Source organism: Polyodon spathula, chromosome 19, assembly GCF_017654505.1.
Source record: "Polyodon spathula isolate WHYD16114869_AA chromosome 19, ASM1765450v1, whole genome shotgun sequence".
In the NCBI taxonomy this organism is placed as follows: Eukaryota; Metazoa; Chordata; class Actinopteri; order Acipenseriformes; family Polyodontidae; genus Polyodon; species Polyodon spathula.
In genome coordinates this window covers 5,632,654-5,650,424 of record NC_054552.1, presented here as the reverse complement: position 1 = coordinate 5,650,424, position 17,771 = coordinate 5,632,654, and the positions used below count along the sequence as shown (strand labels likewise).

Genomic DNA, 17,771 nt, shown 5'->3' with positions numbered 1-17,771 from the left:
GGTCAAAGGAAGCAGACTGACAGACTTAATGTTTTGAACCAGAAATAATGACCTTTGAGCAATGTTATCATGCATTTTGCTACTGCCTAATATGTAAATTCTCAATGACTCATTTCATACTGAGAGAAAACATATCACAGTTACTACATCTTTGAATGAAGTAAAGATGGAGAGTCTTACTGCGGTCCTGTCTAATAATAGAATGAAATAGCTCTTTCACTATGTGAGTGTTGCTGTGGTAAGAGGTACAGGAGCAGACATAGGAACACGACTGGTTATAAACATAAGAAATCATTACTTAACATTTCTAAATACTGTATGTGATATATCCAAAGGAAGAAATGAGAGACTTGGCAGATTTCACATAATACCTCAGAAACTCTTTAGCTGTAGACCCTGTTCCATTACTACACTGTGTAAAAATGACTTGCCGCTTACTAAAAACTTTAAATAGTCCAAAAAACTATTACTAACACTCAACCTTTCCATCTCCTGTTTTACCATTCGAAGAGAAGTAATTTGAGAATTCTAATGAGGTGAATGCTGCATTGAAGGTGATGCATACAGGATGTATAGCAGATAGGAGCCAAGATTTTATACATTGATAATAAAGCCTAATTGTTCTTGTTTTAACTTCTTTAAACTTTTCCAGCTGGAAATAATGGATTACAACTGCAAATAAAACAAAAACACTTATTCAGTGCACATAAAGCCATCCTAAAAAAGTGTTTTCGTCTGTAAGGTGGCTGTGGTTCAGTCAATTAAAACTCACATGTTTTTAAAAGTGTTTTTTGTCATTAGATTTTCTGTTTCTATTATATCGCTATTTGTGTTGGTTTGTTGGGCATGGGTCCCCTTTTTAAAAAAGTTTAAAAAAAAAAAAGTCTCAATAGGTTAAATTCCTGGTAAACAAATCAATATAAAACAGAAAGAGTATGTTGACCTCAAGAAAAGCCCTGTGCACATTTTAAGATGCAATGGTTGAAGAATATCATTGAATTGAGTGCTTACCCTTGTACCTAGGCAGGCTTTCCCTTTGTGGTATTCTTTCTGACTTGCCCGCTTGTCAAGTTTACTCCACAGAGCTTTGGCTTTCCAAAAGGTCACCTTGGACTTGAGCTTGGTGTAGAAGCTGTTATAATCCTGGGTGTCCAGTTCAAGCTGGCGACAGAGGATGTTGAAGGCCTGGAGGGTGCCCTTGCATGTTGAGGCCTGGACAAAGTTCTCAAACAGCTGACACACTTGGCTGTTCTTCTCATTGTCGTTGTTGCCCATGATCTCTCCAGATCTCAGCGGGGACAAGCTTCTTACGCTTTCAAGCTGTACTGCAGCTAAACTGACTGACGACCGTCATTCAGCATTTCCAACCTAAACTGATAAAAGAAACCACATTCAGACTGATGTCATCTCAGTGGAGAAATAAGCATGACATTCTTAACAAATGGCTAATAGAACCGCATCGATAAAATTGCATTGCTCCTTGTTTTTGTAACTGGAGTTAAAAAAAAGGAATTGTTACAGACAAGTTGCTACTTTGTAAAATAACCACAGGTGAAGTGTCACTTTACTTTTATCTGGTGTAATTTATGTCATAAAAACATCTCCAGGTGAAATAATGGGTTATTTATCAACAACAGTTTTCTGAAACCTTGGCCAATACTCTTTGGTTTGAAGATGATGTGTGAGTTCAGACAGTCTATGCCTATGCATTTATGGCTTATGTATGTGATTGCACATTTCCATATAACCACTAATTGCATGCTTTCAGCAAGCGCTCAAAATAGGCTCCATGTATGTTTAGAGAGTGAATCACATTCCCATTGTCTCAGAAGGAATGCACTACATGGAGGGGTGATATAGTCCACGCCCTGAACAAACACATAACCAGCCCAGGGCTGTCATTTTTAAGTCACTGTGCTATATTTTCAAAGCGTTTACTCCAGTCTTTAATTAACTCCTATTTTTTTGGAGGAGAAAAGAAAAGCTGCTGGTTTTTATAAAACAAGAACCAAACAACTTAAGTTCTACTTTTCATTGACTTTTATACACCTTAAAGCTGTTTGCTTCTCAGTTTTACTGTATATTGTTTCCATTGGAAAAATAGCAGTCAATTAAAGACTGGAGTGCACGCTTTGAAAATACGGCCCTCTGTAACTTACTGTACTGTTCTGAACCTCAAACATCATCTTACATTTTTTTAATATAACACCCATAGTATTTTAAGCTTACCCATTTAATTAATAAACATCATGTTTAAAAATACTTCACATTTTTTATTACTGGTAATACATGTCTACTAGGAAGCTACATCCCAGCTGCATCGCCTTCTCATATACAGCACATCCATACCATGGACGATTGCCTCCAGAAATATTTACTTGCAGGGTAATAATAAATGAAGATCCACATGACACTCTGAAGTGTTCTTAGATCACATTAGGACCTTTTAAAGCACCCTTGAGAGTACCACTCCACGTAATCATGTCACCTTCATAATGAATCCAGCATTACAAACCTGCTTGTGTACGTTCCAGATTAGAATGTCTTTACACAGCAATTACACCAAAGACCTTAATGATTGTCATGAAGAATTTTTTGATGCAATGTGTTCTGTTCTTTTCTGTTTCTGTAAGCGATCCAATCAAGAACTCCAAGCTATGAAAAATGCAATCCACAGCTAATCAGCTCCTATCACCTGATTGAGTGATCTGTCTAATTTAGGAACAGAGCAAAAAAAAAAAGCAGAAAAAAAAGGCTTGTGCTTTGGTTTTTGCTTCAAGGCTAATGCTGTCTAAAAGGTTTAAAAACTGATGAACCAAAAATCAACAGTGTTCAGAATCTCCCAGCAATTGCAAGAGTGTAACAGTTCCAACACTGTGTTTGGAAATACAATATGATGAGGGTGACAAATTTTCAAAATTGAATGAAAAGTGCCAAATTTTATTGGAAAACTTCAATACTTTCTGTGGTTAGCGCATATCCTTGTGCCGTGCTCAGAGGGCAATGTAATTATATTTGCTTTTGGTACTTACACAGCATTTTAGATTATTCGTATGCCTTGCTTTCTTAACTCTTCAGCGTTCTTTTCAGAGTCCTGGAAAATACTAATAATTCTTTCCTAAATGACCAGTTTACTCTATTGGCAAAGACTACTCGATGTTAAACTCAGTTGCATACTTAATAAAAGAAGATAAGTGATAAGTTTAGAATAGCTGTGCTTTACTGAGCTTGTTCTTCAGTTCAATGAAACAGAAACACAACATAAATGTACTGTCTTGGACTGTGTCATGGTATAGATAGACTCTGGTTGTCCTGTGGGTTCTACTAAAAGGAATCTTTTTCTTGCACCATCTAAATCAAACTGACCTTCGTGACAGATTCCCCCATGTGAGCTCTGCCTTGCGCTCTCATAACACCGACAGCTCAATTGTTTCAGATGCTCACTTAAAGGTGCAGCGTCCCTTAACGTTTCTGCACAGTATTAATATTACTGACATACTTCATAACCCCATATTGAAAAATACAAGCTTCCGTTAATTGTTATCTGTTGGCAAAGGTTTTTGCTACATTAAAGCATGATGATGTACCACTAAATATGTATATTTATGTATACAATTTACACCAGTTAACTTATATACCGTTCTCATATTGCAACATGCAATAGGATTTAACTGTGCATTTACTGTATTTAACCATAGCTGTTTTGTTTTGTTTTACCAGGCTTTACTTCTCTGTGATTTACCTTGCTTGCCTCAGCTTTACCGCTATGATTTTTTACTACATATAATAATAATAACACAATATGCTTTTCTAAGGGAATCTAATATCAGTTTTGATTTAGTTTACTGCTAGATCTCCCATACGAATGTCCTGTTGGCACACAATACCACTCTGTAACCCTGGCTGGTGAAACTTTAATCTGTCTGGCAAAAATGTTGTGCTAAAGCAGAGGTTTTCTTTCCACTGTATGTGAAACAAGAGCACTTTGATATTCAAATCACTTGTTACGTGTGTACAATATGAACAAGTGTGAATCCTGGCTAGAGAGCGGCTCATTTGCTTCCCACGGTGGACATGTACACGTGTTCCCATAATTATGCCTTTTGGGATCAGTCTCTTGTCCCTAATAAAGTTTGGCAGTGCTTCCATCATACAGCAAGCATTGAAAGATCTCCATCTCAAATGTTCTTATATATCTGACAATTTGTAAGTGACTGACAACAGGGAAGGGAGCACCACTTATGCAAGTTTCTAGTAAAAGCAAAGTGTAAAAAAATATGGTGAATGCACGGTAAATCACAGGTAAGCACTGCAAAGCCTGCATATAAAAAAACAAAAAACATGGCAAACCATGGTCACCTATGGTAAGTGCATAATATAACCACGAGAAAAGCATGGGAAAACTGCAAAATGAAAGTGCAAAATGTATGGTGCTAAACTTTTATAAGGTGCACTAGACACTAGAACACGCTTTACAAATAACGACAATGACAGTAAAAATATGTGTTATACCTGCAAGTGGACTGTCTGATTGTGTCTTAGTTATGAGCAATGCCGCAACACATACTTTTTTGTCAACCACACCACCTTGCTATAACCCATCTGGTCTGTCTCTAGATGCAGTTTAATAATGATCTATCGTTACGCAGACAGCATGCTGTTTGTACCATGGATGTGAATATAGTACAGCCATATCCTTCCACTGGAAAGCAAAAGGGGGCATAAAAAAGCTGATTGGCATTTTTTTTTTTAAATCTTGCTATCTTTATAGTATAAGCTACTTGGAATAGCAACATTTCATTAAATGCTACTCTGCTCAAACGCTGCTACTATTTATAGCTCATAAGAGGTTGTGCTTGGAAGCACATAGAGGAAGGAGCAGCAGCAGTGTCTGCACAATGATTTGGTGCTATTGCAGGCAAGCTTTTAATCACGCTGCAATGCTTTCACGATACATTGAAATTTAGATTTTCTAGACATTTTCTGTGCTGAGAGCAGCTCTCCATTTTATGCTGAATCCACTGCCCAGGGAAAGCCTTTTAAAATGCTTTCTTCAGCACAGCACTGACAGCAACAGGGTCATTCAATAGTCTTTTTCAGTTAGACTCTATATTCAGTGCTTGTTTGATAACACATTTTTTTTGTTGTGCATCTTCTCCCTGTTTCTTTATCCACCAATCTCTGACGCACCAATACAGCTATCCTTTACTGATCTCAAACTAGACTGTGAACTTCTATAGAAACATGATCAAAAGGAACTGATAACAACAGAAGCTTTTATTTTACAGAAGATAATCTATTTCTTTCACACATAAAGGTTGCTAGCAAACAAGTTTGGTATATCGAAGGCAGGATGTTACAAAAACAATTGAAAAATAACACTGAGATGCCATAATAACACCTGTGCACCTATACTGTGCTGAAATTTCACATTGGTTGAACCATAACAAAATCAATCCTAAATCTTGTTTACACAACCAAGGCCAAACACAAACCCACATATTATTAACAATGCATGCTGTAGTATAATTCATCATTGAAAAATAAATCCCATTTGCTGTACTAGATAGTCCATTAAAACCATTATTAAATTATAAAAGTAATTGTTGATTATCTTAACCATAAATAATCACATTAGTCTTGTATAGAAATAAAAGCACGTGGTTCTCATCAGTAGCTTGAATTATGACAAACAACTGTTCATATGACTTCAGGTTTCATTTCCCTAAATTATTATAAACAGTCCTTTGTCTGTAAGATTTGTTTAAAAATGCTAAATTATAAGGCCAAATAAACTGAACCTATAATTTGTATGTTTACATTCCAGCCTTGATCTCTAGTAGCAAGTTCCTATTCGATGCATCTGGTTTGCAAGTAAGACAAGTTTAAGTGACAACATAACACTGTTTTAAGAGAGGGCTCCAGACTGTAGTAAATTTAAAGTGGGGCAATGTGGTCAGACATTTGTTGTAAGGCTTCTTGTAAAAATTGCAGATCAATGTACTTATAACCTGGTGCAGAATAACTGTCTGGAATACATAACTGCACAACTCATATTTTTACCAGTATACCACAATCTTTTTTCAAACACAAGCCAATCTCTAGATGCTTGTAAAACCTTTATCTGACCCTTATTAACGAATATTTGTAGCTTATTTTGTTGCCTCAACTGGTATATCAGTGGTTCAAAAAATAACCATATTTTCAAGATGGCTGGAAACTACAACTCAAATCGCCTTCATCTTTTCATTTCTGATTGTTCTCAAGCAAAGGCCTCTGCTAGTGTTTACTATGCGCCCGACACAAATGAGAAAATTAAAACAGGAAATCAAATTAGAAACAAAACCCACACCCTTTATTTCCCGCCTTCCAAATTCCTTTTCATTCTCGACAGCCAAATGCATTACTTTTTTTTTTTTTTTTTACTGCACAGACAGCCGACTCCCACTGAAATATGAAAGACCTCCTCTATGGTCATGGAGGGAATGCAAAGCAGTTCCTACTGAACACATTGTGATTCTGGGCTTACAAGAGCACATGCTACCATTTTGCTTGAGTGCAGGAAATCTTCAAGAATTTCAGATATGTTAAATACGCACCTGTTGCAACAAGTGGTGCTATGTACTCTGCAGTCCTGATGACACTTGCTATCAATTACAGCGGTCAACTCTAAATATGAGTATTACTAACGTATTCATAATGTGAGCAGTTGCTTTTTCTAATGACTTTACTTGATGCAGTTTACTTCACAGTACAGCAGGGAGTGCTGGAACTAGCAGGGGGTTACAGTTTTGTTCAATGGCAATCAGCACCCTCACTTTAACAGTTGTTCCACCTCCTTTGCAGTACAGTATATGATTCTTAAACCTAATGGGGTTGGCACAGGCATTAAACAAGAGTTACTTAAGTCTCTGGCTTATTTTACTCTGGCCCTTTTGATTTTTATCTGGAAGGCAATTTTCAATGAGTTGCTCCATTGACATCACATCCGGCTACACCCAGTCTTAATGGTTGTAGTCCCATCTCCCCCCAACCCAGACCACTGTATCTGAATATTGACTTATATCTTGGCAAAGAGAAATTAAAGTAGAATAAGACGTGACACAGTGGGCTGAATCATCATCACCACCATAAACAACACAAGGAAACTGATGTCAGTGTAAGTAAGCGGTGAACAGTGTTAGAACTGGGAATTAAGTGAAACACTCTAGTAATTACAGTACAGTGTCAATAGGCCCAGGAAGGAATTTGGCGCTGCCTGATAAGGAAGCCTAAAGTATCATAGCTGGACACCAGTCAATGCAAACAATGTCCTAATTACTGAGAGGCCTACAAAAAAACATCTGCCTCAGTAAGATTCAAAGCCCAAAGCCCCAATTGTAATTTTAAACATTTAAAAAGCAGATTCACACTATGAAAACTCCCCTAATGATCATTACAAAATGTAAATGTTTATTCAGTTAAAAAATGACAAATGATGGCTAGACATTAGTGCAGAGCTGCAGACCAAGCCTCACTGCTTGTTTTTCCACACTTGAGTCAATGCTGACTAAACATTTTGCTTTGATGATTCTGTTTAAGATTTATTTTCTGGCTATTAAGGACAATAGTTCAGATTTGGGGGTTTTAAAGTGTAGCACAGTCCCTAAAAGTAAACAGGACCTGACCAGTTTTTTAACTGGGCTTTTTCATATGATGCAAGGGAGTCATTGTAAAAAGACACAGGGAATAAAAAGAGGCATGGTGGGATTACCATAAGAATAAAATATGTATAATGTTCAGTAGACTAGATCAGCAAAGTTATAGATAGTAATCCAAACATGCCTTTGAGTTCACATGTCAAAAGTTTAAATATGTAACAGTATTTTAAAACTGAAATGAATCTGCTGCTCCAAGCTCTCTCCAAAAAATAATCAGGACTACAGAAATTGTGGTGGTTTTACCAACAGTAGACAGTATATTCCACTGAACTGCATTCCTGATAATTGCAGTCAGTTATTTGCATATTGTGAAGCACATTATTATTATTAGGCTATACATGTAAAAGTAATCTACAGTATTCACTCAAATATCTGGTTGACAGCTTATATCTGGCACACTGTTAAAGTAAGTGAGCAAAACTGGAAAGACACACATGCTAAGATTGTGTTGCTCCATAAATAACTCAAGCCATTATTAACTCTTTGCAGTCCATTTATTCAGCTCTTGTCAGGCGCATCAGGTCCAATTTATTTTCACATGCGCTGTTTATTTTACACACACTGTTTAAGTTTTTTGTTTTCAGAGTAAAACAGCTTTAAAATGAATTGCATGGCAAAACAACATCAATACTGCATCTGTTCCAACCAGTGGACACAAACTGGAGTTCAAACAAAGTCTGGTTTTGGATAGGGAACATAGTAAGCTGAACTATGGAAAAATGTAGTAAATAGATATCAAATAATTATATCTAAAAACAAAAGGGTGAAGAAGCAGTGTACTTAACTGAGCTCCCTGCAGATGGCAAGCCTCACAGCCTTTCTGAGATAAATTGGAAATTAGTATAAACACGTCCAGGTTGCCTATCATGTCTCCTTTCTGCTTGGCTAAAGCTGAACATACGAAAGCTTCTGGTGGCTAATTACTTTGGCTATTCTGGTTCAGCACATCGACGGCCATGCCCAGTCCTGCTGTTTGGTATACAGTTTCACATTAAAAAGATATTGCTGATGGAAGAATTTGAACACAAAGGCTTAATTTCTTGTCATGCTTGGCTGGTTGGTATCTCTCAGTAGGCGGGTTGCACAGCCTTGTGGGTGAAGATGTCTAGAGTTCACGTCACCTCTTTCTAGCCTTTTCTCACTGAGTTTGGCACCACTGAGCTACCTGGGGGCTGGGGTAGTCTATTACTCTCTCCAGCAACAACAAAAAAGCAACTGAAAAAGATAATGTAGGTAATTCCTTGGAAAATAACTGGAACAGCCTGCAGTTCTTTTATAACACCTTCATACTTGCTTTTTATTAAATTATGTGAAGTACTGACAGGGGCTTAAAACCCATTTGAGATGAGCTGAGTAAACTATTGTTTGATTACTGCTGGCACATCATGGAAGCTGTAACCTAATAAGATATAGCTACTTCTTTTTGTTCTGGTCATTACATTTTCAACAGCAGTAAGGCCCAGAAACGTGAGCTTCTTATATTTGGCTAGCCCTTCTATGGGTATTTACAAGCATCCTCTGTCAATGGCAAGGGATGTCCTGCCAACACATGCCCAATAATCCAAAAGATGAAATGACACATGTTTTCAATATCTGTGTAAAGATAGGGTGGGGCTCCACGTTCAATAGTATCTGCTGAATGCCTTTTACAGAGCATTATGAAATAAATACTGTACACAATGGGCAAAAACTTCCTTTATGTAGCCTTGCTTAAATAATAGGTTGGGATTGAATATGAAAAGTTTCTTTAGAAACCAATCTGTGCCTAACAGTAAAAGAAGCTCTACTTATTTGACAAATTAAGAATTAAATGACCATAATTATTATTATGAAGTTATGGAGCCACACCTCAAAATTATATATTTTTAGGTCTCAATATCATATTGTGAGTGGAGTAATATAAAGAATACTGGTCAAATATTTAGCGTAAAAAGAGCATGGTGGAATAAAACACCACAAATAGACCTTTCCAAGTCTTGCAGAATGCACGCTGTTTCATCAATAAAAGCATTTTGGTGACTGTCACAAGAGGACAATACAAATATTAAGAAGAAACAGATACATCATAATTAGTACTCACGTCAAGACCACATATCTATAAACATATTAAATACAAGTTTTATTCCAAAGTGCACATTACACAGTTCATTCAGTAATTCAGGACTTCAGTGAATAAGAAATGATGCTGAAGTTGCTGAATTGATTGTGCATGCAGGAAAACTTCGCCAGTAAACAAAGTAACTAAGACTCTCTCCTTTTATTTTGGAAAATTAGGGAGGAAGGGAGCAAGCTGCAACGGCATAACACCAGCAACCAACTAAACACTCTGGCTTGTAAAATCATAGTAACCACATCTCCTCTTATTCAGCTTTTTGGAGATTAACTTCATGGTAGTGGACTGATAAATAACTCATTGCTTTCTACCCCCCCACCCCACCCCCAATCAGAAAATATTAATATAACTATTTGGGTTTGGAGAGACCTATTGTAAGAGCATAAGGATATCTTGAGAGACCAGAGGCAAAAGACACAATCACATGATCGAGGCACCACTATATCTTCATGAGTTCACTTGACCTAATTTGTGTCAGAACATAAAGAGATAACTTTTTAATAGGCACACACTGGCTATTAGTCCTCTGAATTACAGTGATTCATACTTACATTGTACAACAGCACACTACGATTACTGTAGGTCGAAAGGCACAAAAAGTCCTTTATTCTTTCTGATTAAAATGCTCAGCTTATTCAGGGAGTACCCATGCATATTAAACAATATGCTGCACTACCACTGCTCACTTGAACTATCATCGGTCTCTACAGTAAATCATATCAGCAGTAAGCAATCTTACGGTAATACGCAAGCCTGAGAAATAGGGATTGAGAGACTAAAAGAACAGGTACCATTTATTGCAAGCTGTCCTATTTAAGGCAAGCAGAACCAAAAAATATTCCTCTGTCCCTTATAAAAAAAAGTTCTCCTGCAGTGTACTTTGATAATTAAAGCATCACAAAGTATAGTAAAACATGGTGAATTGTAAAGCAGATATAGTATTTATAGTTTTACATTGATTCTGATGCTCACAAACAATTGTCACGTATGATGATTTGCAATGCATCTATAAAGCAGTGGTACTCAACTCTGCAAAGATACTATAAAGCAGTTGTACTCAACTCTGAGATCTATTCTAAAATTGAAAATCAGTTCAAGATGCCCATAAAACAGTTTGATTAAACGTTTAGTAAAATGCTGTGCTGTTTAGGATAGCAAACCTGTTAACCCTTTAAAGCCTCAATGCAAATTTTGTAAGACAGGTGTCCGCAACCCTGGTCCTGGGGACCCCCTGTGTCTGCTGGTTTTCATTCCAACTGAGCTCTCAATTACTTAACTAGACCCTTAATTGAACTAATCTTTTTTTTAGACCTTTTTAATGGATTTCAATTCTTTAACAGTTGCAAAGTTGAAGTTACTTATAAAATGATATAGTTATATTGAAATAACTTTTAAGTACTGAAAACAATTAAAAAGGTCTAACTAAGCACATTTAATATCTGCGTGGCAAGACGAAAGCCCTAATTGTAAAGTTGCGGGTGAATATAGGGTTGGCAGGGAGGGGGTTAAAACTCTTCCAGCCAGAGAATGTGAGATGTGGCTGAAGCCCTAATTGAATGATTGATGATTAATTAGGCTACAGCCACATGGTATAAAAAAGGAAGAAATCTCTTGTTAGGGGGTTGGTGTGTAACCTGTGTGTAGCCTGTGTGTAACCTGAGTTTGGAGCTGTCTATGTTTGGAAGTCTGTAGTGAAGGTGAATGCCCCGTCTACAGGTGCTCTTTGTGTTTTGTTTAACCCTTTTATTTTGGCCACTGTGCCTCTTTTTGTTTTATTAAACATGCACAACAGGGCTTTGGACTGCAGCTTTCTAGTATTTGATGCTATCCTATTACAATCTGATTGAATGTTTGGGAATACCTGCCGTATGACAAGCTTTCAAGAAGCTCTTATCAAATCTTTCGGTCATCTTTCTGACAAACATTCAAATTTTACACAGGGCGACAGAACTGATGGCTAACCCATGGACAGGCTACTCTGAAAATGACTTCCAAACAGTAATTCAAGATATAAGCCACCAGCAATATGTTCAGCATTGATCAATTTTTTCTGCACTGCAATTAAGCGTAAAAAATATCAGGCATTTAAGAAATGTTGAGAAGTTGAAAGATTACAGTAATTGCTTCAGTGTATGTCTTTACTTCAGGTGTATAAATATGCAATGCCAGTATGAATACAATATCCTTGGTCACTGTAATTTTAGAATAAAGACATAATCCATCTCCTAAGGGCAACCTGAAGCCTTTATGCTTCATGTACACACAAGTAGTGAACTACATTTGCCAGACAAATAGATAAATACAAAATCTGAAACTTCTATTTACCTTAGAATACAAAATAGTGCCCAAATCCTTGCAGGCTATGTCTTCCATCACAGCATTACAATCCACTTGTCAGATATAATATGAAGCACTGTACCGGTACACCCCTTTCAAAATGATGCCCTTCATTCTTGCCTTATAAGTCAGTAGTGCAATATGAACAATGCTGGAAGGTTGCTGTGCAACTTTTGAATTTTATATAAACAGAACCACTAATTTGGGAACTGCAGTCTACACAGTTACTCAGCAAGTACAAATAAAGTACAAATCAATGAGCAGAATGACTAATTGCATGGCAAACAAACTAAGCAAATTCAAATCATAACAAGGGGTAGAGAAAATACGTGTAGTACTGTAGTTCGCTCTGCTACTTTTTCAATATGATTAGTACTGTAGTTTGCTCTGCTACTTTTTCAATATGATTAGTACTGTAGTTTGCTCTGCTACTTTTTCAAAATGCAGAAGCAAAATATACAGCTATGGCCACAAGTTTTGCATTTCCTATATGAACATAACATCATGTGATCAAAGAAACAAAATTCTATCGGAAGTCATAATAACATTATTCATAAAGTGGTTTCATTCCACTATATGAAGCTAAATTAGTTCATTCTGGCCATCGCTGTAGACTAATAAAATGTGTCTAAGATTTTATTTTATAAATGAACTAAAACAACACTTCACATGCCTCTATAAATAAGCAGAAACAGTTGTAATGACTAGAATTTGCAGCTGACTAATATGTTATGAAAAGTCAATTTTTAGTGCATTACATAAAGATCCACATAGCATTCTATATTAGGATATTTGGTGTCAGTATTTAAGTAGCTAAGAGGGAGCCAGATGTCTATGTTACCAGCTTGATAATGACACTGATACACCAGGTTAGGTACAGTATTGCTGTTATGACACAGTTTCTCATTTGCTCTCAAGTAGAAAAATGTATTGCAGAGTTTTGAACCCCCCTGTTTAGTGTTCACTCATTCAATCCCTATGCACATTGACATTTGGAGTGAAACCTGAATTGTGTAATACACATGTTGGGACATGAGACAGATCATGTTTCCACAACACCCCCCCCCCCCCCCCCCATGTAACAGAGTAAAATTAAACAAAATAAAAAAGTTTGTACAAGACAATCAAAAAGGCACCTTTGAATGCGACAGACCTGCAACAAGGTTGTAATAAGCTAATTTTTTATTTTATTTTTTACTTGGACTCCTGTTACACAGTACAGGAACCTCAAATCAGCTGTCCTATTGGAAAGATAAGATACTATACCTTGCAAACATTACTTTGAGGTAAGTGACCTGTTGCCAAATAGCTGACTGTGGTTCTTAAACCAGACATAGCAGTGCTATATTGCGCTGGCTTGATGTTCTAGGCGGTCTAAAATACCAGTAACCCTAATAAATAAATCACATTTCCCATTGACACCTGTATGTTTTCATTAGTGGTTTACATTAGGAATTTTTACAGAACCACCACATGCCTTTTGAGTACATTATTTGTGGGATGTAACAATGCCTATTTAATATAAATCTTAAATTCTAACTTATTGTGTTTCCTTAGAAATTGGGTTCTGCCTGTCCTGTTCTCATTGTTGCAGCGGAGACCATGCTGCAGGCAGCTCTGAACTTGATAAACTGCCACACTCAGAACATAAACAAAATTCAGGACTGGAACCTCAAGTGAAAACATATTATCAGTACTTCAGTTCTGTTTAGCACACTGGACAGTATATTGTAAGGGATCACCGCGACTTCCATTCACAAGTATTGTACCAAACAAGTAACAGTTAATTCAGTCCCACTACTAGCATGGGAAATAATTTATTTGACCTTATTTAAAATACATTACCTACATAAACCAACCCCAAAATGAAACATAATTTGTTCTTCATATATCTGAACCAAGTGAATCCAAACATTGCAGGTTCATTAACTGACACACGATAGCCGCTACTGAAACGACTATACTATGTTCCTCTGCAGATAATTGACAAGTAGCTTATGTAATTCTGCACTGAACAGACTCAGTAAACACTGTTGCATATACTGTACTGTATATTGGCAAAATGTATTGATTCATTATTTAACACTGAACAGTTTATACGTAACTCTACACTGCAATTGTAACCTGAGAGGGAAACAAGAATAAGCCAGTATTATTCCTTAACCCAAATGAAATAATTAGTTCAGCACAATTTGCATATATAAAGCATACATACCTATAGCAAGCCCAGCTTTCGTAAATCGTGAAAATGTAATGTTTTTTTTTTTTTTAAATAGCCTAGTGACGTTAGGCACTCTGTGGCACTTGCTACAAACAGAAGTTAGTTTGCGTCTTAACTTACGTTCTCCACTTGTCAGATGATAATTTGCATTGGCATGTGCTGTATTTCCATGAAAGAACTATGTAGCAGTCAAGTGGGTCTGAAACATTCCTATCATATATACTTCATTTACGATCTCCAGTCACATTTGCAACAACGTGTAAGCGTCTCGTGTCCTCTCAATGAGATCTAGTGCGTGTATGCTTCACATTAATGCCTGGGAACTGCTCTCGCACTTCTGGTTTTTTAGTTTAGTTTTTTTTTTTTGGGGGGGGGGGGGGGCTCCCGTATAATGACGTCCAATAGAAAGTTTGCCGGCTCTGGGAATGACACACCATTAAAGCGAGCTCTTGCCCTGTAGAGCGACTGTCAGCATTTTAACAAATTGCATGGAAAGTCCTTGAGTGGCAGTTCTAAACTGGAGACATATGTCTCCTATGCAGCATGCTGTGTTTGGAAGTAGGTGAGCGACGTGCGTAGTTACATTGAAAATGAAAACGGAAACATCGCCTTGTTTAGAAGCACGTAAACTGAAGTGGTCAACAAACACAGAAGTCAATTTCAGTCTCTGCTCTGTTACTGTTTAACAAAATAGAAAGTGAATGGACTTATAAGGATTTTTTTTTGTTTGTTTCAAACACATTTTTTAATGGGAACCTTTTTTTTTCTGTTGAACTATGTTTTGTTTGTATTGTTAGTTAATTTAATGTCGTTCATTGCAGCAGTAGTCTATTGTTTAGAAATAGGTTTTACAAGCTATTTATTACAAACAACCAACAACATGTATTACAATGTTAGTAAGCTAGTTTCTAAGAAACAAAAAAGTACCTTTTAAAATAAAGTGTGGAACTCTTTTTTTCCGGCATGTTTTTAGATATAGGTAAGAACTCAATAACAATACGTTATGTTGTCATGAACACCCCAAGAGAACTAGACGTGGTTACTGATGCAACATTCAAATTCTGAGCACACATGCAAACGTGCCTAAATGTATGCTACACACACACACACACACACACACACACACACACACACACACACACACACACACACACACACACACACCTACCAATATTATTAATATACTGTCCTATACTGTAAATGCTTTGACTGAGTGTACTTCTGCAATGCTATTGTATATTCTCACTACATGCAGTTGTCTTTCCCAGACTTGGTTTCAAAAAGGGACAAAGGGATAGATTTTGTGGAGGCCTGGGCTGCAATGTAACTTACCAATGTAATTGCGAGCACTGTTTGGGAAACATGCAGCTCAGAGGTTTCCTGCTATCATTACTGCTGTGCTGAATCTCAGCATGTATTCTATAGCTCATCTCCCATTCTATATGTGTTCTCTGAATATCAATCATTTATCCATCTTTCAGCCAATGGTGCCTAATGCAACAGTTTAGGGGTTTGACACGATGCAACCTACTTCTGTATCTGAGCTGAGCTGCACAATATTCTGAGGTCTTCAGCCCTCCAGGCTCATACTGCTGCACCAGCTGAATTTGGAATAAATCACACCAGACTACTGCATTATTTATTTGTTAAAGCACAGTGCAGACTTATTAATACAAAATAATATGCACAAGTGATTGTAAAACAATGGTAGAAAACAAATTGCAATTTTGTTATCGGGCTTTGAAACACATGCACAAGCAGCAGTTTTGTATTATTAAAGAACATATAAATAGTTTCTTCTTCTTCTTGCGACACTCATTAAATTGTGACTGTAGTAGCCTGCCCAGACCTTCCGGCTCTGAATGGAAGGTGGCCAAACAAACCTCAAAAAGGAGGCTGTGGAATTCACAATAGGTTGGTAAAATTTTTGTAAAGGTTTTTTTTTTTTTTTTTTTTTAATAACCTTGTAAAGCGTAACATCATTGGTTTTCAAAAACTGTGTGTGTGTGTGTGTGTGTGTGTGTGTGTGTGTGTGTGTGTGTGTGTGTGTATATATATATATAAGTTAAAATCAAGATTTAATCAAGATTTAGAATGAACCAGTAGAAAACAAAACTGTAGGGTCAAATCAGGCAACAAACTGTTGTTTAAATGAAGTCTCCCTCTGGTGGATAATTTTAGTCCTGCAATTTCCTGTTACTTAAACCCCAAACCACATTGTGCAATATGTTTACTGAGACATTTTTGGAGCGGTGTAATGGATGCTATCTATTATTTCTGAGTCATTAATGGCAATACATTGTGGTTTTCGATTCTGTTAACCACCTGCACCACACATTCACATCAGGTAATCACTGAAATGCTTTTTAACTGTATGACTATTCTGTATGAAAATCCTGGAAGGCCAATTATCATGGAATGAGTAGCTTGCTTTGCTAAAATGGTTGCTTTATTTAACCAATTTGAGGTTTGTTGAATACATGGAACTGTAAAGTGAAGTACACTCCTTAAATGTAGATAACAGCTGTCACTATTAAAACTCCTTCCCATTGTCGAGCTGTCTTGGCTGCCCATTTCCACAGAAGTGCTGCAGATCATTTGTCTTTCTACTTTCAAAAAGTAGTGATAGAAATATGGCAAGATATCCACTTCCCACTATACCCCATTTCTATAGTCATGCTGTCCGCCCCACAACAAAGTAAATTTTGATTTCTCTCAGCAGGTGGGGGCTGGGATAATCTCTTCTGCTAATGGACACTGAGAGATCTTCCAGAAAATGCAATTGCTTCTATAACGGCAACATTTCATCTGGTTTTTATTTCAGCAGAACCAGCTCAATGTCAGTGTGCAGCAAAGTTGGAAGTACCTTTAAAGATAATACTGTGAAGGTCAGAAGGAAAGCTTCGATGATCTGTTATTTCAGAGGCTCAGTTGATTATTTTGGTTTCTTTTTACGCACTGCAGTATTTTAATGCTGTGTTGACAGTCGTCATATTCACACTCTCTAAATTGCTACTGCTAATAGGAAAATTTGTTTTGAAACATTGGATTCAACTGTTTTAATTAAGTAAATTACTTTCCTAGAGATATGTTTTTTTTTTTTTTTAACATGGGTTAATATAATAACACAATTCTTAGTTTTTTGGGGGTTTTTTTGCGAAAAAGTGTTTTTTAAGAATGGAAGTGGCTTAAAAAAGGAAGATTGGTGTTGACTGTGATTTAATGATTCAAAACAGAAACATGCAGCAACAAATCGTCACAAATACTCTATAATCGTTTCTACCTTGTAAAAACCACTTTCGAGAAAGTTCTATCATGACTCTTTTACTCCCCCAGCTGGAGAAAAAAGACAATTACAAAAGGACAAAAGATATTTTCCAGACCAGGCTTTACCTTTTAA

The 17,771-nt window shown here is 36.8% G+C and overlaps 1 protein-coding gene across 19 annotated transcripts in view; it reads right to left on the bottom strand.

The window, feature by feature from the left end:
- The window catches only part of LOC121294400 (F-actin-monooxygenase MICAL2-like), a 48,929-nt gene extending 34,226 nt beyond the window's left edge, over window positions 1-14,703 (bottom strand). For 14 of the 19 annotated variants that reach the window (XR_005946783.1, XM_041218051.1, XM_041218046.1 and 11 more), the window contains exons 1-2: window positions 14,492-14,703; window positions 1,012-1,373 (exon numbers count right to left, since the gene is read on the bottom strand). Coding sequence is in view for 18 of the 19 variants with exons in the window: in XM_041218051.1 (XP_041073985.1) it covers window positions 1,012-1,275 (264 nt within the window). In the remaining variant the exon portion in view is untranslated. The other 5 variants (XM_041218059.1, XM_041218061.1, XM_041218048.1 and 2 more) reach the window with 4 other exon arrangements.
- Between the last annotated feature and the right edge of the window lie 3,068 nt (window positions 14,704-17,771).